The following is a 27724-nucleotide window of genomic DNA, read 5'->3' on the forward strand; positions in this document are numbered from 1 at the left end:
AAGAGTACCTTTATTAATCCTAATGAAATATTTTTTTTTTGCATATCCCAGTTAGAAAAGTGGGGTCAGAGCGCAGGGTCAGCCAGGGTACAGCACCCCTGCAGTAAATACAGTAGGGTTAAGGGCCTTGCTTAAGGGTTTAACAATGCCAGCTAGGCGGGTAATGGGGGCTCGGACCCCTGACCTTCCGGTGACCTTCAGAAACCCAGAAACACCACTGTGAAACACTCCACTACATTGTAGGATGTAGTGGACTTAAAGTATCCGGTAAAAAACTACTCAAATAACGTACAGTACAAATATATGAAAATTGTACAATTTAAGTACGGTAGCAAAATAAATGCACTTATTTTCTACATACTGTACTGTAGGATGGTGTAAAAACTCACAAACAACCTGCAAACACAGTAATGGAAAAACATAAACCAATTATAGAAATGAAAAGAAAAAAATGTCCCTCTCACCACAAGGTAAATTTATGTTTATACTGTAGGACTCGGAATGCTTTGAAGTACAGTGGGACAATTAATAGTCTTAAAGAAGAAAAAGACTTATTTTTTCTTAGGGAAAAAAAAACAAACTATCCTACTGTAAATTGGAAAGATGCTGATACCAACACCATTAGTTTATGGATTTAAACTGACCTTTTTTTTTTTTTGGATTATATGTTCATTGATATTCAATTAAGCAGTTTGCTCAGAGCATTACCCACAGTACAGTACATGGCTTTTTACGTACAATCCTAAACAAAATATTATTCCACTGGCTAACTGTGTTTAAGCCAAAATATAAAGAGAGAGGGAAAAAATTGTGGCGTACAAAAATGCACCTCATCCTCGTAGGCTGGAGAACATAAAGGTAATTTACTAAATGGACGCTGTAACAGAGGTGATTTATTCCAGATATGACACTGGTAATATCATCATAACATCGAGTGTAGAGCGAAACGATACGGGGGCATTAAATAAATCAGCCTGACCACAGGGCTTTATGTGCCTCCCACTCCCTTGCTATGATACGTGACTTGATGTTTATTAATCTGTTTGTTTTCTCAGTTTGTTGTTTGATCGAGTCAAAACGAATCCACTCTTATCGCTGGATACACCTCCTCCGACACGATTTTTCGACTTTCCGACTAATGAAGCGAACCCAGCAAGTCAACTTTAGTTTTCGGATTGACTTTTACCACATATTCGTCTTGTCCAAACCTATCAATCAACCAGACTTTCTCATATAAGCTCTCATTACGAGCTTTTACAATCGCAAGATGTCCATGTGGTGTAGTTACGAGCTCAAGCGTAGCTCCATGCGATGAGATGTGACATGTGTAATAGTAGAGTAATTGAATATCTTAATATTATGATGGTAGCTGGCATTTCCATCGCTGCGGTGTGACATTTTTTCTGTGTTTTTATTTCTTGTGCCTAGCTGAGTGCGGCTCATCTGTCTTCAACAATGAAGGGATTCTCTTGTCGCCAAATTACCCCATGAACTACGACAACAACCACGAGTGCATCTACAGTATCCAAGTGCAGGCTGGGAAAGGAATCAACATATCGGCCAGAACCTTTCATCTGGCCCAGGGGGACATCTTGAAGGTAATTCCATTTTCTCTGCACACTTTCTTGCCCAGGAAAGCCATTTATATGTGTATTCTCTGCAGTCATGGCATTAGCATACAGAATGCGCAAGTGAGGGGGTTGTATTCTAAAGCCAAGAAATCGACTTTACATTTTCATTATCTGTACCCCCACAATTAGCATTAGATGACTGGAGGAGCCTCGAGAGATTCTTAACATTTAGACACGTCTGTCTGTATACAAATGCAGTCACTATAATCAAGAGACATTTCTCAGAATATTTATATTCTATAATCACATCTTTCAAAAACGCCTTTCCATTAATCAACCTGACTGGCCGTACTGTTAATGGAGATTATTTACAGTATGTTGAATAAATGACCGATTGGCGTAACACTGACTTGCATAACTCTTTCAATAAGTAATAAGTTTGAGAGGCCTTCAAGTCAACCTGGGACTTGTGATGACATTTCTCATGAATGGAGGCGTAAAACTGATTGACATTTACAGAAGACTTCAAGCACACTACGCTGATGAGACTCTTAAACATTCGAACGGTGCAAATGTTTTAACAAAGACCCCGCTGCAGTCGTTCCTGTCAACATTCAGAAAATGGCTAAAGAGATGCATTTGTCTGTGGGAGCTAAACACAATCTTTCCCCAACATCACTTGCACCTTACAGTAACAGTAACTATATATATATATATATATATATATATATATATATATATATAGTTATTGCCCACATACAATTCTGACTCCATTTCCACATATTTTGGCCCTTAACGGAGTTCCTGGGAGGCCAGCGTTTCGGATCCAAGCACCAGTGAAATGCTGAGATAAGTGCATTAGTGCAGCAGGATATTATATAGAGAAATAAAAGGAGTTTTTACTCTCGTAACTGTATTGTTTTATTCTGCCTAACCTGCAAGCGGGAGTCGTAAAGTTGTTATTATTGCGACGAGAAAAATGATGTAATGAAAACGACCGTAAAAAGGCGACACACTCCTCCGAACGATAGATGAGCCGGTGGAGGGCTGGTGGTCTTTGAAGAAGTCTTCTCTTTGGCTCTTGAGGAAACATTCCACCTTATCGTCGTCTTTGAGATGTCTGCCACAAAGCAGCTTCTGCAAGTGATGGAGGAGGAGGAAGTCACTGAGTGTGAGGTCGGGGGAGTAGGGGGGGATGAGGCAGAATTTCATACCTCAGGTCGCCTGTTTTGTGACCTAAATGAACAAGTTACAGAACGCACTTAAACATTTTCAACCTGGTGGCTTCAATTTTGGTTTTTACCCTTTAGGACATCGTCAAAACTATACCACGGGTTTTTATAAACAAGAAGAAATGAGACATAATTTGGGCAAAAACATTTTTTTTCCATTTTTTCATATGATAATACAAATGTTATGACCGCCGCTCATACATTCCTGCTTTGACTTAAATGTGCCTTGTAATATTTTTAATACATATACAGTATTTTGTATTGTATAAAGCTATAATATGGTTGCCAAACAGCATGTTATATTTACAATTACACCGCATTTAGTATGATATTGAAATATCGTTGTTGTTTTTTTGCCCTCTTTGAACTTTATTTAACCTTGAACCACACTGACCTTTAAACAATAAAAAATTTGACTTACACTATTATAGCCACTACATTAGAAGAGCAGTCACCATATCTCTATCAGGAGAAATGTTATTCATTCCTACTGTGGACTGCTTTTTTATATTTTATGTCTATAATAAATAAAAAAAATAAAGATGCCTGATACCTGGTGACGGGACTGAATTTGATGTCCATTTGTTCCACTTTACACTGCTTTCCTAATTAGTGTGGTCTTTTCACTTTCATAGTAATAAGTATTATTCCTTATTCCTTGCAGATCTATGACGGTAAAGACAGCACAGCCCATGTCCTGGGAGCGTTCACAGGTTCTGCAATGCTGGGCCTGACCCTCATCAGCACTTCCAACCATCTGTGGCTGGAGTTTTACTCGGACGCTGAGGCCACTGGAGAAGGATTCAAACTTGTCTACTCTAGTAAGATATTAATCCAGCACTTTCTGCACACACACACACACACACACACACACGCAGCACACGATATGTACTGTAACCCAGCATAAGCGAGCTCAGGTTTTTATCTCTAAAATCATAGAAGTGTAATAAATGTAATTAATCTAGCTTTCTTCTCTGTTCATGTTGCTGTTAGAGTTAGTGGCAGTAACAGCATTTTGTATTTATTTATTTATTTGTGTGTGTGTGTGTGTGTTTTAATAATTATAAAACCGTGAGTCTAAAAGTGAAAAATCATCATACCATCAAAATGTTTCAGAGTGAAATATTTGGTTATTTATAATATATTTCCTGCATCATTCTCTTGCTGTTTCATTTCTCAAAGTTCTTACAAAGAGCTTTATAAGATGATGTGAAAGCGGTTACAGTTATGTTGCTACGAGTTATTATTTCACATATGCGTATACAGTACTTGAACCTCCGGGGTCTGGGTTCGATTCCCGCCTCTGGGTCTGTGTGCAGGGAGTATACAGTACATGTATATGTGTGAATGTTGACCAGAGGTCCTACCACGGTTGCGAAAATGTGAATAAATAGAATGGTAATCATGCTTGGCCTCCACGGTCCCTAGTTGGACTACAGTGGTTGGATGGATATGCATATGCTGCTATGGGTTTCTCTAAAAATGCAGATCTTTTTTTTTCCAACATTAAAACGGCAGCTTAATTAACTGGAATGGTTAAGAGTCATGTACGAGTCGCTTGGTCTGTCTGCCGTGCTTCGATACACTTACCCAGGCCAAGAGAGACACAATCAAAACACCCAAGCGTGTTCAGTGTCAGAAAGTTCTCTATTTCTTAACAGCAAATGAAAGTTTTTTATATGTTTGGCCAGATGCCTGGTGTCATGCACATCTGTTACATCAAAGAACATAAAGCATTTATCATGTCCTGGTAAGAACAAAGAGTGGAAGTTGTAGATGAAGATGTCCGTCTGTTGATGAACCAGAAAATATTCACTCAAAGGACAGGGGGAGAAGGGCGAGAGGTTGAGAGAGAATGATAGAGAGAACGTGGGAAAGTTAACACGTTAATATCAGAACAGGAAGGAAGATTTTCTAAGAGATTTAACACATTTTATATCATAAAAATGTTAAATGTAGGTGTTTTTAAGTCTTCAATTAGTAGCCCTTACTCTCAAAACATATTTAAAAAAAAATAAAAAATTAAGAAACACATATAGGGCTCAGGATTGTGCAATATAGCAAAGTATATCTTTTTATCAGCACAACATAGAGAATATGTAGAAGATTGTAATTAATTTTAATCAACTATACAAATGTTGCTATGACAAAAAAAATCCCCAACATATGAACAAGTTCCATTCCGAGAGCTCGTTCATAAGTCAAATTTGTTTGTAAGTCCAACAAACTTTGTCCAGGTACTAGGATACTGACACAGTTGGCTATACAGAGTATAAAACTAACATGTTCCATGATCTTGTTCTAGTTCTTTAGAAACATTATTGCTTAACGCTTCTAAGCAGTACCAGCTTCATCGCCACTGCTTTGATGCTCGCTTTTGTACACACTGGGATGCATGCTGCAAGCACACATATTTTTTTTAAGATTGACCTAGGCTGTGTTGCCGGCACAGATCACATTAGTAATCTTGAGTCAGTTTTTAGCCAAAAAAGGATTAAAAAAATTAAATAGGCCTATGATGAAATGTCAGATTTATTACAAATAATGTAAATAAATTAAATTAAATGAGCATTTATGTCCTCCTGCACAGCTTGGCACAGACAGTTTTCAAGCCCATTCCAGTGAAAAATGCAGCATCTTCATATATATAATACATGCACACAATCAGGGTTCTTCCTGTAATGACACAGCTTTTGGAGGGGGAACACTTCTGCACGTCTGCTGTAAATATTATGTAAATCTTAAGTAAAACAGACAAGTGGAAGCTTTTGCCTCGAGCACTCGGTAGTTAAGGAAAACCCCTGGCTACATGCATCCTCGCACAGTTTCTACTTTAAACAAGCGATTTGTGAAATGACTGTATCAAAAATACTGTATACTCAACCCCTTGCAGCTCTACACATAAATCCTCTTCGGGGGTTGATGGCGGTGTAACATGAAAAAGAAAAAAAAAAAGGTGCACACAAGTGAGTTACAGGAAAAACACGCTGCAGAGAAACACAATGCTTTTTACGGAAATGCCTCTTTGACAGTTATTGCTGTGTTGGTCTTGATAAGCAATTGACCTTTATAGAGGAGCGACATTAGGCGAGTTGAGAATCCCGAGCCGGGAAGGTGCGGAAGAAGAAGGGGACACTTGAAACGCATAAAGCTTTAGCTAGCTCAGAGGGATTATGAATAAGTGGACCGTGAGAATAAACTTCCCTCTTCACTGACCTTGTCTTCGGCTTTTCAAAGGCAGCTGAGCAAGTATCCGGTTCGCACTTTGCTAATACTATTGTGTCCGTGGAATTCAGCTGGGTTTTAGTTTGCAGCGCGGGGGAATGCATTAACCTGCTGGTAGGCTATCTCGTTTAAAAATCAACTAAATCCCTGTCTGTCTGCAATTCCATTCCACCTGCAGGATTAGCCATTTGAGTGCATAATAAAGGTCAGATAGAGCCATGAGAAGGTGAAGCCGCCACACTCCGCCTAGACTCTGTAATTTAGCCACCAAATGAAGACGGGAGAGTGAATGAAAATGAATTAAAAAAGGCTGCGTTTATGTAGTCGGGTCTTTTGTGCAACTAGGGAAGTGCTGTTAGACAATGGTCTGTAATCAACGTGTAATCAAGCCTGCTGGGCCGAATGGACCCGCTTCTGCTCGCTGCTCGAAGCGCAGCCCTGTCACAGTTCACATATGGCATAATTTTCAAATAAAGATAGGCTCTCTTTATTAAGCCCTTATACGCTGTTCGGGGAAGGGGTTTCATTATTATGTCGAGTCAGTTAACTGATATCTGGAAAGCCTTTTCTTATATACCGCATGACGCACAACAGTGATTTGCCAGTGAGAAAAAAAAGGGGGGAAAAACGGCTCAGTGGTATCAGTAAATAAGAATTGTGTTATTATTTGGTTTATCAAACATGCAGCACAAATGCCTGTGCTTTGACTGTTTTTTTTTCTTCTGCCTTTTGTGCAGTGATACTGTGATAAGAGTGATGATTGTCGAAGTTAATAGGAAGTGTTGCGCAGCAAGTGGGCCTACACCATTCTCGATGCTGCAGCTCCATTAACCAAGCACTTAATCTTAATTGTTCTGCCTGCTTACTGAGCGATCGGCTCTGCCCGCAAAACACAGTGAGATCTTAACGCGAATCGTCTTCTGTAATGATTACACTAACGACAGACCTCTCGAGCTCGGACGTCACACAGGCCGCCGATAACGTGACACCAGATTCTCATCGATCGTTATGATATCAGATAAACGAATGCAGACTGTGAGTGTTTTAAAGACTTATGCTGAATGCATCATTATACTGTACTGTAGCTATCGGTTTAATGGGAATTGCTCCGGAATTAACCTAAAGAGAAAAATCACAAACCTGTCGCAAACTTCAGGGCTGGGACTGTATAAAGTCTGGACTAAACATTTAGCATTTAATACTAATTTAGTCTAATACAATTCAATTCAATTTTATTTATATAGCGCTTTTAACAATTGTCATTGTCGCAAAGCAGCTTTACACAATCAAAAAAAAAAATTAAGTTTGTATGGAATGTGAATGTGTATAAATCAAAATGGTCAGATAGTCCCTGGTGAGGAAGCCGAGGGCAACAGTGGCAAGGAAAAACTCCCTGAGATGGTAATAGGAAGAAACCTTGAGAGGAACCAGACTCAACAGGGAACCCATCCTCATTTGGGTAATTAACCATTATATTTTGGAAATTATTTACAGTATTTACTTGGTACAATTTCAATGTAGTCATCTAATATGGCTCCACTTCATTTGTTTGGAAATCTCTATTGGTACAGTAGCATTATTTTTCAATTCATTCAATTTCACTTTTCAATTTTCTTGTTTCCTTTATATACAGTACATGTGTGTGTATACAGTATATTTAGGCAAAGATGTATACACACTTCAGGAAATATAATTATATAATCATAATGTTATAATAAACATCAATATATATTGTAAAGCAATACATTTAGTATTAAAATATTTATAAAAGTTTTTCATTTCCTGTAGAGTGTGTACATTTTTTGGCTGAACACACACACACACACACACACACACACACACACACACACACACACACACATGCACTGTATATAAAGGAAACAAGAAAATTGACTGTGTGTATGGACTATATAGTGTATATATACATTGCTATATATAGTAATAACATATAATATAGTATTATATGTTATACAGTATACATACAATGTAGTAACATTGTGTGTATCCTGTCTGTATACAGTATACAGTATACAGTATATATATACACAATATGCGAGTGGAAATGAGGTTGCTGCTGAAGTTACAGTTCAACAACTGATTGTTTATGTATCTTTCTGCACTTTGCAGCCTATAATAGTAAAACATTTGTTCTCATTTCTTTCATTCTATCTACATAATTGAATTGAATTTAATATCAAGAAGTGATGTCTCAAGTTTTTTGCACTGTATTGTATTTTAGATGTAGCGTACTACTGTATATGAACTCATCAGTGCCTTGCCTTGTGGACTTGAATCCATAAAACTATAGTATCTTGCCTTCAGTATGTTAATAGGTGACACAATATTCACTGTAATATATTTAGCTTCACGTGGGTTGAAAGCTTTTTCCCAACTTAGAATTGGTTGCGAAAATGACAGGCGCTACTTAAAGCTACTGCTAGTTAAAAGTGGAAGGTAGGAAGAGTGACATCATTCCACTTGATTTTGTAATGTGCTTTTTGTTAACTGAAGTGATAAGTTAAATGTAAGTGTAAAATTCTCTCTTGATTTTTAACTTCTGAGCAATTAAGGTTTAAGGTCCCAAAAGTGGCAAGACGAGGTTTGTACCCAGGACCTTCCAATCAATCGTCCAACAATGTAACCACTGACCCTTGGTTCTACCACATTCTGATCCTTACACTGTTACTATACTTCAGGAGGCATTGTCCTAGTGTGGCACAGAGCAGGCCAATGTACCTTCCCCTACTGTGACACTGTAGCGTGTGTGTGTGTCGTAAATAAATTACAGTTAGTTCTGGATTTTACAGATAACAGCTCATTTTATGGTCTTTTGTCAGTAAGTGTTCTCCAGCATCGTGATCTGTATGTGTTTCAGGCTTCGAGCTGTCACATTGTGAGGATCCCGGCGTGCCCCAGTTTGGCTACAAGGTGAATGACCAGGGCCACTTCTCTGGCAGCACCATCACCTACAAGTGTGACCCGGGCTACACGCTGCATGGCAGCAGCATACTCAAGTGCATGACAGGGGAGAGACGTGCCTGGGACAACCCTCTGCCATCATGCATAGGTAAGATGGAGCCAATCAGAGATCGATTTGCGCCATTTAAAGCAGTAATAATCAATTTGACTTGTGATTAGGAGTTGTTTAAAAAGCGGCCACTTTTCATAGGTAAGTCATATTAAAGTCGTCTTTCCATCATTAACGACTGTGTGAATATAAAAATGGCCAACGTTCATGGAACCTTGACATTTTGAACCCTTCCGTATGTTGATGATTTCACTCAGCGAATTCAACGCTGAAGCTAATCTTAGAGCCCCAAGTGATCCATATGAGCACATAAGGGTTGAGAAAAGGTTGTGCGCTGTTATTCATGCACATCTTGATGGATGGTAATTAGATAGCGCTGGCCTCCAAAGAACAAAACGTTAAGATGTCCACCGATCAGTGTTGTTTTTTTTTTGTTTTTTTTTGTTTTTTTGGAGGGAAAAAAAATTCACGAAGCTCTCGTCGAAATCTTTACCTCCAGGTCACGAGAGCACATAGGCTCATGTCTGGCTGAGTCTGTCTTAACTTTGTTCAAATCAGACACACCCAGGGGTAATGTTTGTTCTTTCTTGCGTATAAATGATGGACAGTGTTCCTACCTTGAAGTTTTCAGACTAATATTTTTCAGACAGATCTACCCGCATTAATAATGGATGCTCAATAATGTGAGGCCTGTTTTATTTTCGGCATGACGGCTTATCATTATTCCATCCATTACTTTTCTTTTTTATTGCAGATAAAATATTTAGTCTTTTTTTTTTTCTTTTCGTTTTTTGCAAGCCCACCCAGTGGTCTGAGGTGCGGATGATGAAATGAGTATAGATCTAAATCGTTTTCCCCTTCTGAACGGGAATTTATATGAAGAGAAATAAACACGGCGCGTCGAGCAATTAAGACTTTAAGAACCGAAATTGTAAAAGATCTTTGGTCTAGTGAGCGTTGATGTTCTAAGCTCAAATCTGCCATGCTGAGATAACCGAGTTGGGTAAACATGGTCTTGTCAGGGCTTCAAACTGAGCTCCACCAGATTATTGCCTGGATTCCCGATGCCACTCAGTGGCTAGTCGGTGCAGATGGAGTGCTGCAGATGTGTGATTGAGCAGCTGCCACGATAAGCCGCGAGTGTTGGTTTGGAGGAGGCTCCTCCAGCGCACTTGTCTAAAAAACACTCTAATGTTCAGATTAATCAAGTCCCGTACTGAACCCTGTTATTCAGGCTTCATTGAACTGTGCGTCCATTGTTTGTCATGTAGATGGCTTATGCAAATCAGGCCTGCTGAAAGAAAACGCTGATGTGGGCTCCATTAGCAAACGATGCCCACCTCTACCGAGACTCCCGACTAAAAACATGCACGGTGAGCGTGAGACAAAGTGTGAGAGAAGGAAGAATAACAGGTGGCGGAGGGGCAAACCAACAAAACAAGTGTTGCACCGTTTATGAGAGTAAAAGTGTAAACATACGGTATATCAAAGAGTGTGTAGGGGTGTGATTTCCAGAACAGGAGACATCGTGTTATGTGAGCTGGGCAGTGATGGGGTGAGGGAAAAAAATAAAACAGGGGCTTGCAAAGTTGCAAAGTTAATTGCAGTCTACAGGTCCAGTCAAGATGTTAGATGGATGATTCCATGGATTCTGTAACTTGTCTCATCTGTGTTTCTTCTTCCTTCTCCAGCTGAATGCGGAGGACGCTTTAAAGGCGAGACTTCGGGCCGCATCCTGTCCCCCGGTTACCCGTTCCCGTACGACAACAACCTGCGCTGCACCTGGGTCATCGAGGTCGATTCCGGCAACATCGTCAGGTGCCACTCAGCATTTCCTCCTACATGATCAGAAAAGCTCCACCACTCGACAGATTCAAATCAAATCAATACCTCAGTAGATAGCGACCCATGTGTATATGCGGCGTTCGGTCTGAAATGGGCGATCTTTAACTATTTATATGCTACTTACACGGCAACAATGAACATCGATACCTCATCAATATGGAGACAAGCAGACGTCAAGGGAGCTGATGGCTGCCTCGCAAATCTCAACTGGCTTAAGTCATTATGTCTAAAATGCCGTTTATGGATTTACCTATGACAGCTGCACGAGGTTAAAAGCACAGCAACCTTGAAACCAAGATAATTTGTCCTCTCAAGGCAGCGAAAGCCTTTCTGAAATCAGATATTTATTCATTACTTTTTCATCTGTCCTCACATTCTCATGCAGACGGATTTGCCGAATTTTTATTAAGCGCTGCAGCATAGGCACTGCGGTACTGTCGCGCGATTGTTGCACTCTGGAGCCGCGGTGTTGGTTAGGAAATAATGCAAGGACACCTTTTTAGGCCAGTTTAGCGTACAGAATTTCGTACATAATTGTTAAAAATCCATAAAAATTCAATAAATAGGAAAATATTTATAAAAAATATTAGTGATAATGTTATTGTCTTGGCCTCGGACAAATTAGTTTATCATTTTTAATTTTCAGTAGTATTTAAAAAATTGTTTTGTGCAGCCTGTACTTTTAGTTAACTGGGCCCAACCTCCCTTCCAAGGCACTGAGATCACATGACCCAAGACCTTATTTGGGTTCCCGGCATCATGGTTGTTTTGGCACCTTGTCACGTGACTGGTTCATTTGCATACTCATTCATAATCATTAGCGTCTGCCAAAGATCGGCGTGTACACAGGGTTAGCATTGTCTATTTTTGATTATAACACACTGTATTCGCTATAGTGACTTCTTTTATTTTATTTCTCTTCATTTTAATACAGTACATTTATACATTTACACACATGTAATATAAATTTTAAGAACCATATATAGTCTGTGTCAATCTTTTAGAAACACATTCAGAATTTTTTTACTTTTGTAAGATGCAGACGGCATATACTGTATATTTCATAAACTGCATGAAGATGCATTAAAACAATAGAAATGCTACATCTTTTTGTTGTGGCTCATCAATAAAATCCCATTGTATTATTATTCAGCATTAATCGTTCCCTATATTCATAGATTACACAAGAACGTGAAAAATCACAAGCACTACTGTTCGAAAAAAAATAAAAAACTAGTAGTATCAACTGGTTTTCTAAACGAAATCCGATTGGTTGGGTTTCGATTAACCTTCTTTAACTGCAGCTCTAACAGCACTGCCAGCTGTATCTCACTTATTCAGTATTAATGCACTCATACATTCCTGTTTCTATGGTAACAGCTTATTCACTGGGAGTTATATGTAGGGCCCTCTACATAATTTAGTCTAATAATAAACATAATTAGAAAACGTGTTATTAAATAAGAAAAGAAATTGCACACCCAGAGTTCTTTTGCTTGTCACAACATCGTGGAAACGTTTCTATGGCAACATTATGGAGGGTGGACATACAGTACAGTGGGTTGTTGAATGAATGAATGAATGAATGAATGACCTCAACCAAATATTGCAACAAATAAATTACTTTACAACAGTATTTATTTATTCGTTTTTATAGCACTTAATCCAATTTCTTAACATGAATATTTTTATTTACAATAACAGCATGCCATATTTTTCCATTCTAAATGTGTGTATCAATAACTACAAGATAAACATTACAAAGATCAAAGCGAGAGCACTTTCTCCTCTTACAAAATTTGTAAAATCTTTTATGATTTTTTTCCCCCCAATTTCAAACATGTAAATGTCAGGGTGTATAATTATAATTATAGTTATAATTATTTTGGGGGGAGTTTCTAATCAACTGGTAATTGAAACTGAAAACTTCTCTCTCTCTCTCTCTCTCTTTCTCTCTTTCTCTCTCTCTCGCTGTCTGACAGTCTGCAGTTTCTAGCTTTCGACACGGAGGCTTCTCATGACATCCTGAAGGTTTGGGACGGCCCTCCGGAGAATGAGATGTCTCTGAGGGAGCTGAGTGGCTCTCTCCTGCCAGAGGGCATCCACAGCACCCTAAACATGGTGACCATCCAGTTTGAGACTGACTTCTATATCAGCAAGTCCGGCTTTGTTATTGAATTTTCCAGTAAGTCCTACCACTTTCTATAGCTTGCGCGTGATTGACAGGTTTAATAAAGCAGGTATTGGCCAGGTTTTTAATTCCTCCGTGCTGACGTATTATTAACAGGCTTCATCGTCTTAAAGTGGCAGATGTGATTAGTGATTCCATGCCTTAACTGACAGTTTTAGTTTCTTCTGGTGTCTGTTGGTTTGCCTTGATTGACAGACTGGTATTGGCCAGGTTTAGCCCAGTCAGCTGACTCCATGCTAATTGCCTGGGCTTGTGATTGGCAGGCTCAGTGGCCACAGCCTGCAGGGATCCGGGAGTGCCTATGAACGGCACTCGCAATGGAGATGGAAGGGAGCCCGGGGACACCGTGACTTTTCAGTGTGACCCAGGATACGAGCTACAGGGTGAGATGAAGATCACATGCATACAGGTGGAGAATCGGTACTACTGGCAACCCAGCCCACCCGTCTGTATCGGTAGGTGCTTCTATCAGATTATTTTTTTTTTCTTTCAGAAAATAACATACAAAGTGATCATTGACATAAAATTGTTTGGATAACTTTCAATACGTTCAGCAGAAAATTCGCTTCTAAAGCTTGGATAGCCATGGTGTCCTCCAGGGTGTGTGAATTACCATTTTCTTATCGAAAGGTTCTCAAGAGTTCTGAAAGTCAAGCAGCACTTAAGCAGAAGTGTTATTCAGGCATCTGTCATCATCCTGGCGATGAAAGAATGTGCTGAAATTAATGAATATCATACTATGAGATTTGGATTGCTTCCTACGTTTCAAAATACTTCAGTGGCAAGCAGAAAAATCTGGAGCAGCCGCATTTTGCCTCTTCTTTTCATGTGCTTTCAGCTAATTATCCCTCTCAATATATCACCCTCTTTCTATCTTTGTCTGCCCACACACCCATCTTTCTCTCTCTCTCTCCATAGATTGTGAAAATATGTATGGCTTCAGTGTTGCAGGAGAGATTTCATTTTCACATTCCACATCACTTCCACTCCACTTGTCTTAAGTAGGGCACCTGGGCCGTACAGCCGGTCCAGCTGTGTGTATAAACGAACAAACAAAAGTTTTGTACAATGCGATGTTCCTGTGTGTTTTCACAGCTCCGTGCGGTGGAAATTTGACCGACTCATCTGGCTTTATCTTGTCTCCCAACTATCCTCACCCATACCCTCACAGCAAAGACTGCGACTGGCTCATCGTCGTCAACTCTGACTACGTCCTCTCGCTGGCATTCATTAGGTAAAGATCCAGTGTACCAGTGCCTGCTTTGACTTGCCTATTAACAATATCAGTGTATTTATACTGTATATATATATATTAACACGTGAGATGACATCACCAGGTGTGCTAAGCAGCAAGTTCCATTATAAAAAGCTTCTAGGTGGAAGTTTGGATAAAAGCAAAGTTGTATGCTCGAATACATTAAATGAAAGACACTGAAAAGGCTTTGAAAGTGAGGCAGTTATTGTACAGTAAAGAAGCTATTGTTAAAGCAATTCTTGAAAACCACTGGACATTGGCAGGAACCATAACTACTGTAACCTGGTGTAACAGCACATCTAATGACAAATAGTAACTGCACTCATTCACTCTGGGTGTGTTTAAAACACTAGAAATTCATTTTGCCAAAGCATGTACTAGCCAATCGCTCTAGCCAATTTGAAAAGGAGATAATGGACATGGTCACCAGTATAAGAGTAAGCAGGGATCACAACATGATATGAAATGTTAGTGTTTAAAATAGTACTAAACAGCTGACTGGGCTTCTTCTCTATTAGCGTGGGCCGGGTTTTAACCCTGTCTAAGCAGGATTTTGTCAGTGTGATCTGGCAACCCTGACAGAGCAGGGACAGTTAGTTTGAGACAGCGAAAATACAATTTGGCCATGCAAAAGAAAGTTTGAACAAGTGAAAATGTTTTTTGCTCAGCCTTAAATATAAGCAGTAGTAAAGCTGTATGTTTGGCACTTAATCAAGAGTTGCAATTAATCTGTAGTTCATGTGCATGCCGATGATTTGGGAGGGATCCGTGTAGTTCATGGATCATCTACAGTCTGTTACATTACTAAAAGACACCCATGATGGGACAGTGTCAATCGTATTATCATTAAAAGAAGAGAGAGAGTAATCCACACAGCACGGCCTATTATCCTTCAATGGACTTCTAGCCATGAAGGCCAGTGCCATCTTAGGAACTCTTGATCACCAGATTGTCTTCACCTTCTCACACTTGACCATCTTCATGTGTTTCTATTCCCTACCCTGTGTTCCCAATGTGTTTTCGCTCCTGTGTGTTGCTTACTGTATGGCTTATGACTATTCTCACTGCTGGATCCAGCTGTTTTACACTGTATATAGTCGGCTAAATCTTTATTTTTCTTTAAAATCATTTCGGTATTGTCATAATGTTTTAATAAAAAAGGCTGTCCATTTTTATCACTAAACTTTATTAAATGAAATCTGAACACAGGTAACAGATCAGCATGAGGCGAGAGTGGATAATTAATGGAAACTTGCTGGGCACTTATTGTATTTCTAGTGCGTAATCGGTTCCTTTTACATGTAACCAATGAAAATTAAATGTTTGCAGGGTTACACAACTTGGATCACTTCATTCTCATTATCATGTTAACAGTGCAGTTTGTCAGCACTAGTGGTTTAGGGAGCATTTACCTATGTCACATATTTGTAGACCTTTTTATCTATTTTAACTTCCATATCAAAAGAGATACAACACCGCACTACAGCGCCACCTACAGTACCAGTGAACACTTACACCGTATGTATCTGAATTTTTCAAATAATGAGCGCAACGGGGAACGGGCTAGTTTTAAATTTCGAGACATTTCATTCAGTGTTTGATACAATGAGTAATATGTTACCTTTTTCCTCATCAGCCCGAAATGTGTGGAGTAATTATGTAATGGCAAGTGCTGTGTGAGTCGTGTGTCTGAATTAAAATGCGTTTCATTTCCAAGGCAGATAATGAACCCAGCTGGACTTCTTTGCTCATTTTGTGAGTAATGACCCCATCATATTGCCCTTCCTTGATTTATGCACTCCATCATGTATGTGCTTCCCAGCTAAATAACATTGCCAATAGTGTCTACACCCTTACGTAATGAGATTTTCGGATTGTATTTTAAACAGTGCTGAAGATCAAGTTCAAGCTAGAGTCCTGAAACGCCACTGCTACAGTACACAACTGGTGTGATGTGTTAATGCACAAATTAAAGCCAATCAGATTAAAAAAAAAAACTGACAGGAGTCTGTGCAAAATAGATGTAATACTAGCAATATGTAAGACTTTCTGACCTCTCATTCATGACGTCTTCCATCTAGCCCTCCATCTAGGAACATCTGAAGTCCAACTAGGGACCGTAACCAATTTCTCACTCACATGCACACACTACGGGCAATTCAGAATAAGTGTAATCTGCATGTTTTTAAACTGTGGATGGAAACTGGAGTACCCAGAGGAAACCCACCAAACATGGATAGAACATGCAAACTCCATGCACACACATTCCCCAAGGGTGGAATTGAACCCGGACCCTGGTGGTGCAAGGCAACAGTGCTAAACCACTAAGCTGCTGAATTATTATCTCAAGATTAACCACTTAGACCACTATGCTACTGTATTATTATCCAGATGTTGTTTCCGTCTGGTTTGTTGCATTAAATATATATATATTTTTTGTCTCTCTTCAGCTTTAACTAATTATTCGAGTCATGTTCAAGTTACAAACTAGACAATAAAGTGCATCATGTCTCTCTAGGTACTGTAGCACAGTCGTTTCTGTTCGGCCTGGAATGTGCACTAGTCTTGTTTCGTATTACAGTTTTGTCCTCAAGCAGTGTATAATCACGCTGGAGTTTGGCCAGTAAAGCAGCATTTCAAATATATTTCTAATGAATGGATCTGAATCAATTCCTTCTCAGGCATTTTCATTACACAGTTCATTAGTGACATAATTCTCCTTAAAATATGTCGCCACTGAGAAAAGGGAAATGAACAGCACAGAAATGAAAATAACCTCAGACATTAGCAACACCCCAAACCTGCCATGTTTCTTTACACTTAGTATTATCTGTGTTACTGCCCCAATCCAATTACCACAACACTAATTGTTTGCCGATTGACAGCTCCAGAGGCTGGCCAGTGATGAGGGGAAAAGAAAAAAAAAAAAGAACTCAATCACATCTGGTTATTAAAATTAATGATTTTCTTTTTTTTTTATGTACTAAAAAGACATTGGCCTAAATGCCCATGTTTGGGTTTTTGTTATCTCACATAGGGAGTCGTGAGCAATAGATTTTAAGGACACTTTGCATTCTCTCCCAGCGTACTAGAGAAGAAAAAAAAACAAGAGAAAATCTAATGCAGTCACAATGCATCTCATGCAAATGATCCCTCTGACAAAGGACACCTCGACGTCATACCTTTCGCAAGATAAAAATGTTTGAATGTTTATCTCTGTCTGTCTGTGAGACCCACTATGGCAAAGCTTTAGAGATTATCTATTGTGGTTGTGGATTTTTTTTTTCTTCCCATCTGTAGCTCAGTGTCTGGAAATGCACTGCTTGCTTGCAGGTACCCCCTGGGTATTAAAAGATTCCAAGTCAGAGGAAGCACACACCTAGAGAGGCTGTTAGAACATGAACAGGGGTCCAGGTCTTGTGTAGCTCAAATTCTGTTAAGACTTCTAAAGGAGCTATATGATCAACCCTAGCAAAAAAAAAAAAAAAATCAAATCTTTAAATTCAGTCCATATGTGTCTCTTATGATAAAAGGAAAATCAATGTGCTTTCTTTAGATGAATTACAGAGTCATCCGAAAAAAGACTTTTAAAAAAAAGTAATCTTTTAACACTCTTGTAGTTCTGCACTGAAATGGCGTCTCAGGTCGCACGCCGAGTCTGTGCACTTGGATACCTGATGTGGTCTTTTGATCACTCTGAGTGGCTATTAAAACCTTCTCTTTGATCTCCCTCTCCCTCCGTTGCTTCTTATCTCTTCTCCAGCTTCAGCATTGAGCCCAACTATGACTTCTTGTACATATATGATGGGATGGACAGCAACAGCCCTCTAATCGGCAGCTTCCAGGATAGCAAGCTTCCCGAGCGGATCGAGAGCAGCTCCAATGCCATGCATCTGGCCTTTCGAAGTGACGGTTCTGTCAGCTACGCTGGCTTTCACCTCGAGTACAAAGGTATGCTGCTGAAAGGTTCTGACATTTACTAGTGCTGGGAGTTAATTCACCAAGAAGAAAGGCTTTGATTAGTCGGGATTGGATGGACAGGATTGGGTTTATCACAGATAAGACATTTTAGATTTAATTTATTTTTTAGAATAAGTGAAACAGTATTGAAGGTAATGCCAGTCTGCTAAGCAAATTATTGTGTTCTAATAACTATATAAAAACGCAATAATTTGTGTGAACAGTTTGACAGCACAGCACATTGTCTGACACGCAAGGTTATCTATGACCAAATGTTTAAATAAAAAAACGCTCCATAACCTTCTTTTAGAAGCTTTAAACTTCCATATTATAGACATGTCGTGACACATGGCGGCCACAATTCAGGTCTGAAAAACCAATTCCATCGGTACCTCCTGCAAACAGCGATTGCTGTGAGTGAACTAAATGAGTTAAATGGGCTTTTAGAGAATGTTTATGCCAAGACAAAGGACGTTGGGACTCTAATTACTCTCACTGTAGTTATCACATCTAGAACATACGAAGCACAAGTAAGTGTCACAAAACATCCGGATATGTTCTGGTAAATATTGTACCTTTTTTGTTTTACTTACCAGTCTATACATCTGTTTTTTCTGCTAGTACTAGCACTGGTTTTGTGCATTTGGGAACCATAAGTGTGGCATTTCGAATTCGAATCAAATTCAAATTTTATTTATCACATACACAGTTATACCCAGTACGGTATGCAGTGAAATGCTTAAACGACTACCTGTGACCTTAAAAATAAAGAGTATTAATGGGAAATAAATATGGAATAAAATAGGAAAACTTTATCTAAGGAAAATAAAACTAAATATAAAATAAAATAAAAGATATATATATTTCATTTTATTTTATATTTAGTTTTATTATATTTTATATATATATATATAAAAGATATATATAGAAGATAAAACTAAATATGAAATAAGAAAAACCTAAATGTAGAAATACAAAATATAAGAAAAACCTAGCTGTATAAATACAGGGGGGATATTCTGTACAAATATAAAAACAGAGAACCCAATCAATTTATTAATCGATCAATTTAGATTGATTATCCTTTTTTTGCAATGCTTATTGCTTCATTTGAAAAAAAATTTTTTTTTACTGATTTTGTTCCTGGGTACAAAAAGTTATAACCCCTAGTTTAAGGTATTTAGTGGAAAAAGACATGCACAACCCATGCTTAGTTGATTTAAACAATCTTACCACACTGTCTGTCTTAATATCCTGTGCATAATATGAAATACAAAAAAACTTATTAATTCCTTTTGTCAAAATTGGGGTGCTAAAGCATCATGATAGTAGGAATGACTTTATAAATATGAAGGCTGTGTCATTATGAAAAGTATCCAGAATGAAGCATGAAAAGAGCAGAATAATATAGTCAGTACAGCAAATATAAAATTTATTATTATTTTTATTATTGTTATTATTATTATTATTATTATTATTATTATTATTATTATTATTATGTAAATACATGGATGTACAGTATAATGCAAATTTCTATCTTACTTTTTTATGAGTTTCATTCCAGCCTGTTTCTTTTCCACTTTCTTCATTTCTCATGAAGCCAAGCTCAGGGAGTCATGCTTCGACCCCGGCAACGTGATGAACAGCACGAGGTTGGGCAGTGACTACAAACTGGGCTCTACGGTGACGTTCTACTGTGAAGCAGGCTACGTGCTCCAGGGATATTCCACCCTCACATGCATCATGGGGGATGATGGCAGGCCTGGTTGGAATAGGGCCTTGCCTAGCTGTCAAGGTATTTAAATGTTCTAGACCAGGGTGCCATCAACTGGTGGACTATTGTACTAGGAAAATACTGTCAGAAAGCATAATGTCTTGGTCTGATTTTCTTGTACTGAACATACGAGATGTTTTGTTTATGTGTTAACCTCAACCATGTGTCCAGCACCTTGTGGCAGTCGCTCCACTGGAACTGAAGGAACCGTTCTGTCCCCAAACTTCCCTAGGAACTACACCGCAGGCCACAGCTGTGTGTACTCCATCTCTGTGCCTCGGGAGTTTGGTAAGATTGCTGTCCTTTTTTATTTCTATTAACTATAGTAACACAATTTATGCAATCTGGCATAGTCTGATCTATCTCATGAATCGTGTCAATGGTTATGTCACTTCCTGTTGGTAGAGGAAAGATACCGTGATTGGACAGATTGATCAAAGACGTTTTTTGCTTTATCGGACTGAATATCATCTGTGTGTTACTGTGGTTGGAAAGATTTGTGTCCATTGGTGGTGAGGTTGGATTACACACTAAAAACCTGTTACTTAATCCAGTCACTCAGAAACAGCGGGTTCTATGCGCAGGCTGATAAAATAAACCTCCAAAGCTTTTTACAAAGGCTGGCACTGCTTTGAGATGGATTTTACTCACAGGGGACATTTAGCAATACAGACTGAAGAATACACTAGGGGACTTTTTTTACGTTTTTATACAATTTGGTATGCACTTTTTTTTTTTTTTTTTTTTGCAGTTTCCCCTCTATGGTGTTGTTAAACACTGTGTCTGCTGCACATTGCGCCTTCTCATGGGACTCTTTCTGGCCAGTTGGCAATTATTATACTTTAAGCAAGCAGCAGGACAGTACAGGCTCTAAATGTAGATGTAAGGTAATGATAAAAGGGTGAAAAGGATAAAGTGTTTGAAGAGTGCAACATGTAACAACCTTTGCCTGGTATCGGTATCGGTTGGCCTTTTACTAGTATCAACGTCTTTTGTTGGACAGAATCGGTTGAAGTATCAGGCATCGTCTTAGGGATGTTGTGTCTAAGCCTGCATATAATACAGTATATAGTTGCATTCTGACATGTTACTTAACTTCACAGTCTGTAGTGATAAACATAGATAAAAGAATGTTAGCATACCAGCACCCACCAGTGCTTCCGGACAAAACCGACCCTTCTTTGGTAATAAACTTGTCTCAAGCATCTTCTGACAGCTGTCAGGTTTAATCAGCTGGAATGGCATTTAGGGTCTCGCTTTTCCTTTACCTGAGATATCAAGACCATAGGTTTTACAAACTTTGTTTTCCCCCATGGAAACACCAACAGCATATCTGAACGTAAGATCAATAAAGACAAGAGTAGAGTGAGGAAACCCACATCGAATGTGTTCTGGTTTTAATTTGGTGAGCTGGAAGCTGAGACGCAGCAGGAGAGACACGGTTCAGTGATTTCATCGGATTTCCACCACCAGTAATAGGCATCTAGATGAAAGCATAACAACCTGCCTTTTCACCTGTTGCTATGAACAATGCCTGATATGAGGCTAACATAGGAAGAGTGAAACCTTTAGAGCATTTATTATTAGCCAAATAAAAAAATAAAGTGATAGCTTTGACAGGACGGATATTTAGGGCGAGTAACGAACCCACAGTCCCAGATTTTCGTCACTGTGTTCATCGCCAAGTGACTCATACTGTACTTGTTGTTGTATAATGAAACACTAATCATATTTAACATTTGCTTATTTTGATTTCAGGGATGTGTTTTTTTATGATATTTAGCTCCTTTTTGTGTTCGTAATAATGTAAGTCCAAATTTCAAATTGTTTCCTTTAAATCATATACAGTACAGTGCCTTGCAAAAGTATTCACAGCCTTTGAACTTTTCCATATTTTTTTTATGTTTCAACCACAAACGTGAATTTATTCTATTGGGATTTCATCTAATAGTCCAACGCAAATTGGCACATAATTGTGAAGGTTTCAAATTATTTTTTTTGTTTTTTATGAATAAGTGTGGTGTGCATTTGTTCTCGCCCCCCTTCACTCTGATACCCCTAACTAAAATCCAGTGGCAGTTATTAAAGAAAGTTATACCTCCTTTTACATTACTTTCATTTTTGCTTAAATGAATAAGCCGAGGCGGCACGGTGGTGTAATGGTTAGCACTGTCGCCTTGCACCTTCAGTGTCTGGGTTCGATTCCCATCTCCCAGAGGAAACCCCCATACTTGGTAGGTTTCCTCTGGAAACTCCGGTTTCCTCCCACAGTCCAAAGACAGATTGGGCTAATTGGCGTTTCCAATATGTGTGTGTCCCCTACGATGGATTGGCACCCTGTCCAGGTTGTACCCCGCCTCATGCTCTAAGTCTCCTGGGATAGGCTCCAGTCCCCCCCATAAAGTGAGTGAATAAGCCTGAATTTCTGAAATTGTTATCATTAATAAACGGTAAGTAATTTAAAAACTTAAATTAGCAGTAGATCACCGCTAGCTAGCAAAGGATTAAAAAGTTATTACGTTTCGTTCCAACGCTCTCTCTGTTTCCATTCTTTCGTATTGAAGTCCCACACTAAGCTGTGTGCGGATGAACTATTTCCGCAGGTCAAACAACACCCGCTGTGTGTCTCATGCTAAACAGGCACTTTGTTGCTAGCTGGAAAAAGTGGCAGCGCCATGTATATTTTAATGATTTTATTGAATCTACAAGTATGTTCATTAACTCATATACATATTTCATAGGCATAGTCATATTTTATTAACCGATCAAGCGAGTGTATAATTAGCAGGCCGCTCATGCCCGACACAAGTCACCACCCCACAAGCTCCACTTTCACAGCAAGCTGGAGCTTTTACAAAAATGGAAAAGCCTACTGGGCTTGTCTGAGTGGTGGTTAGAGTTGCTTGTGCCAGACCCAAAGCACTCACTAGCAATCAGAGACTTCGATGGCCTGTGTGTGTGTGTGTGTGTGTGTGTGTGTGTGTATAACTCTGTGGAACCTTGCAAATCTGCAAATCACCACTCTTGCAGAACACCTGCTATTCCAAACATGCACACCCAAGTCTTCACCTAAACTATTTGTGATTTGTGATTTGATCGGCGACCTGCATCTCAACGGTTTTCCTTTTAAAGATGCCACCTTGTACAACCTTTTTCATGTTTCATTACTCCGTCAGAAAAAATGATAGCAACAATATTTCTGACAATGACAAGTTCGGTATAAGATATATATTATTCAATACAGCCCCTTGCCATCATCCTGTCTTTCCTCTCTTCCATCTCACTGTCCCTAGGCAGTAATCTTCTACTGCATGCATGCATACTTATGGCTATTGAGCGAATGACTGTAATGATCCCGGATTGTTAAATATTACAATTCTGACACTAAATTACAAACGGCCGTGGTTTCAGCTAGTTTGCCGCAGGCGATACGTGTAGCGTCGGTGCGGTGGAGTTACACCGAACTCTACATGTAATGTAGCATTGTGAAAGTAATGAGACATGTTAATGGAGCAAAATAGCCTCTGTTAATCCTGTAGTTTGACTTCCCTGTGTCAATTAGCGGTTGTCTTGCATGTCATCCTTTATGCCAAGTGGAACATTTAATCAAGCATAAGCCCGAATTACTCTTAAGTACAGGCTTCCTTCAGTGAATCAGTAAAGAATCCTGAGCAATGTGAACGCTCATCCCTTCTTCCATGCTTTAACATGGCTTTCCTACAATTTATTTTGCTTGCGCATGACACTTTCCAGCCAACACTGACACGATCTAATGTCACTTAGCTGATGTTAGTCCCTTTTGTAGAGTGCATTCTTTGCATCATCGATGTTCCATGTCTTGGAGGGAACGAAACTTTTTCGGGTCTTTTAATTGGACCCAATGAATTCAAAATAATAAAATGGGGGAAAAATAAATCGTAGTCTTTTATTCACTGGCGTACATCACAGTCTTGCATAATGCTCATGGCACTCTGGCACCTTCTGTTCTGTTCGCCTTTTCTGGATATTTTTAACTCACTTTATTGTTCTTGCGTGGTACAAGTCTGGTGTCAATCATGACCCAGACGTTAAACAGGCTCAGACTGAAGATAACATCCCCTCTGACAATTATTTTTAAACGTTTACGTTTGGGTTATTTTTAACTCCAGGAAAATGAAATGTGCTCAGAATCCCCATGTCTTTTGATTTTCCTCTGTTGAAAATTTTGTGGCCTTTAACCTGGACAGAGCTGCACTGTGATTTCTCAATGTAAATTTGATTTCATATAGACCTTTGAATTTGCGATAGAATAAGAATAGACTCTGCTGTTCATATCGCACTGATTTCCTTAAAGGTACAGTAATGTGCAAAAACCCTTTACCCACCCCGTGTTACTTCCGAAGAGTCCGACTATTTTGTATTTTTTTATTTATATTCTTGAGGAATCGTTCTCTAGGCTACCTGGAGTACTTTTCGGTTCTCATTTTTTACTCTCATTTTCAGTTCAGTCCATGTACATGAGCAGTCTTTTGTTTGTTAAGCTGCACAGTGACCTATTAATCATTTAGCATTAAATTAAAAAAAAATTCAACTTAAGGCCTGACCCAGTGAGAAACAGGTGCAGATGATGACAGATGATCAGGCCAGTAATTAGTTTACTACTGATGCTGAATGCTGAGTGGTTGGAACAGACAAGTGGGGGAATGAGGTCGCTGCTGAGCTCTTGAAATTGTATCTTTAGACACTTTGCAGCCTCTCACAGTAAAAAAAAGTGTTTCTATTTGTTTAAAGCAATCTACAGAATTTTATTTAATATCAAGAAATAAGAGGTAACACAAGACGTCTGCACAGTACTGTAAGTTGTATTGAATTTCGGCTGTAAAAATGAACTTTAAATAACATTGGAATAACTTGTTTACTTCTGTGTATCCTCAAGTTCAGTAGGTCACTAACCTTTGCTCATCTTATTCTACATGGCCAGTTATAACAAGCATAGATATGAATTATAAAGATAAAGAAAAAAAAAAGATCTGACAGATAACATTTTCATCCAAGAATAAGTTTACATTGTATTCTCAATAGCATCTAGAACAATAATTCATGTTTAATTATCTATCTTTATATAAAGTTCTCTCATGTAAACCCACGTGCAAAGTCTTAATTAATTAAACAGTTTGCGTTGTCAGCTAAAGTTTGCCAGTATTGGGAAATATTTCAAGGCATTATGGAAATCACATGTTGCATAACCCCTTATTTATTAACATAATTGAACAATAAAGTACATTATGTTCTGCATATATTCTGTAAATATCACAGAGTCATGCAAAGCTAACTTAGCAGGCCACGATACTGCTCTAGGGCTTATATAAGAAAAATGCATTTTGTGTTAATGTGTATTATTATTATTATTATTATTATTATTATTATTATGTTATTACTAGTATTATTAACAATGTCATATTGTATACAATGGTCATATAGAAACAGAAGCAGCACTTTGGTACAAATCCTACAGCATGTGCAGACTGTGTGCATGGTGAGATGTTTTCAGTACCATGGACAAGTACATTTTACTTTTTCAGTACATGCATTTTTTTTTTTTTTATATTGATTTCTTGAAGTATTGATAAAAAAAAAAAAGCACCAGCTGGTCATGTGTGAAACGGCTGTAAATGGCTGTTTAGTCACTCGATCACATCATTAATTAAACGTAATTGATAATTGAATTTAATTAGATTGCACATCCCACAGTTTGAATCCCTTGAATCTAAACATCGCTAAAATAGAACATTTCCAGTAATGTGAAATAGGCGAAAAGGTCTCGACAAGCCGCACATTGTGCTGCAAATCAAAAATAAATTCCAGAAGAAATAAATGAGGACGAAATGTATTTAAATATATTAGTCTGAAAAGGCTTAGAAAGCAATTTTAAAGGCAAAGCCAGTGAACCCCAATTAGAGCTCAGTGGTGAGTCTTTCCAGAAGTGATCACAATTCCTCCAAAAATAGTATATCAGTGACTCATTCAAGCAACCAGAAAATAACATGACCATTTCAGAAACAAACCGCACGTCTCGCTCATTTAGATAAGGTCAGTGTTTATGATTCCATCATTGGAAAAGAAAATCACAGTTTACTCACTCTCTCATCGTATATACCGCGTTATCCTGTATACAGGGTCATGGGGGATCATAGAGCCTGGAGTCTATCTAAGGAGTCTTGTTAAATGAGGTGCCATTCCATGCCAGATTCAGACACACACACTATGGGCAATTTGGAAATGGCACTTAGTCTAATCTGCATGCCAGTCTAATTTGACTGTGGGAGGAAACCCACCAAGCATGGGGAGAACACGCAAGCTCCATGCACATAGACCCAAGGTGGGAATCGAACCCTGTGGCCTGATAAACATTTTGCAAGATGCTCCCACTACATCTATCCCATAACTAACACAGCATTTCCCAGTAAGAAAATCAAACCAACAATTAAACAAGGTGTTGGTAGTATGATGGTGTGGGAATGCTTTGCTGCTTTCGGACGTGGCTGACATGGTTTGATTAAAGTGTCCAGGAATTCTGCTCTCTACCAGAAAAACCCTGAAGGAGAATGTCTCATATCTTGAACATTCGTATGTCTTGTGTCTTGAACATCTGTAGATCGGAAAAAAGGGAAATTGCTCACGTGTATTGTACAAAAAAGTAGACATTGCAGTGCACCAGATACCAATATTTACAATTATATACAATATTTTTAGTGTGTAAGTGTAAGTATAAAATGTCTAATGTCCTGTAGAGCTTTCGGAAAACAAAAACTCAACAAAACGAACATCACAGTCCAATACAGTGAAAGACAGCTCTGAGACAAAATGACGTCGAGGATTCCCCTCGCGATTTTAAGTCGCAGAGCCAGCAGTTTCATTTGACTAGTGAGATTCATTTCCTTAGGTGCGGTTATGGCTTTTGGCCACATGATGGCAGTGTGGGGAAAATGGACAGAGATTTAGTCAAGTGGATTGGTATGCTTTACATTGCATATTCATGTCAAAATTTTATAAGATTTACTTTGTCAGACTTAAGAAAAAATCCGACTTATGAACGCGCCCCTTGAAAGAAACTCGTTTGCAAGTCGGGGACTACCTGTATTGAACTTAACTCTCAAATCCTCTTTGAGAATCCTCTTTGTGATAGAGACTATGTTGGGTAATACCTTTGGATAGAGAAAGAGTTAATGATTTTTGAATGACGTATGTGAGTTATTTAAAAAAAAGTTATTCCCAATTGTCCAGTTATTGCCTATTTGTTTCCTTTTGTCCTTCTTGCCTTAAATTAAATCGCGTATACATACTGTATGAAATCTTTTGTGTGATGAATATGCAAAAATAGAGAAAATCTGAAAAAGGCAAATACATATACAAGTGTGAAATTATGTCTGTATGAATGAACTGGTTATGCATGTTCAGCTGTGTGTGTGTGTGTGTGTGCCGAACCATGTACGTTTCCCCTGCCAGTTAAATGACGTAGAGATGACCAAGCCTCAGTGAGAGTGTTTCAGTCCTCTTTTCCTGAGGGACTGGCTATTGAAATTGAGACAGAGTTCCAGTGCAGGCGTCCGAGCAGATAACGTTTAGCAAATACTCAAGAGAAAGCGCTGTGCCACACTCATAGG

The 27724-nt window shown here is 38.7% G+C and overlaps 1 protein-coding gene across 1 annotated transcript in view; it reads left to right on the forward strand.

Moving 5' to 3' along the window:
• Positions 1-27724, forward strand: part of csmd3b (CUB and Sushi multiple domains 3b) — a 553034-nt gene that overhangs the window by 371544 nt on the left and 153766 nt on the right. Inside the window, exons 22-31 of the mRNA XM_053491539.1 lie at positions 1429-1598; positions 3468-3624; positions 8904-9095; positions 10748-10874; positions 12884-13086; positions 13356-13547; positions 14188-14326; positions 18111-18298; positions 19908-20102; positions 20253-20369. Of these exons, the coding sequence (XP_053347514.1) occupies positions 1429-1598; positions 3468-3624; positions 8904-9095; positions 10748-10874; positions 12884-13086; positions 13356-13547; positions 14188-14326; positions 18111-18298; positions 19908-20102; positions 20253-20369 (1680 nt within the window). The remainder of the gene's footprint in view (positions 1-1428; positions 1599-3467; positions 3625-8903; positions 9096-10747; positions 10875-12883; positions 13087-13355; positions 13548-14187; positions 14327-18110; positions 18299-19907; positions 20103-20252; positions 20370-27724) is intronic.

Source organism: Clarias gariepinus, chromosome 3 (genome assembly GCF_024256425.1).
Source record: "Clarias gariepinus isolate MV-2021 ecotype Netherlands chromosome 3, CGAR_prim_01v2, whole genome shotgun sequence".
Taxonomy (NCBI): Eukaryota; Metazoa; Chordata; class Actinopteri; order Siluriformes; family Clariidae; genus Clarias; species Clarias gariepinus.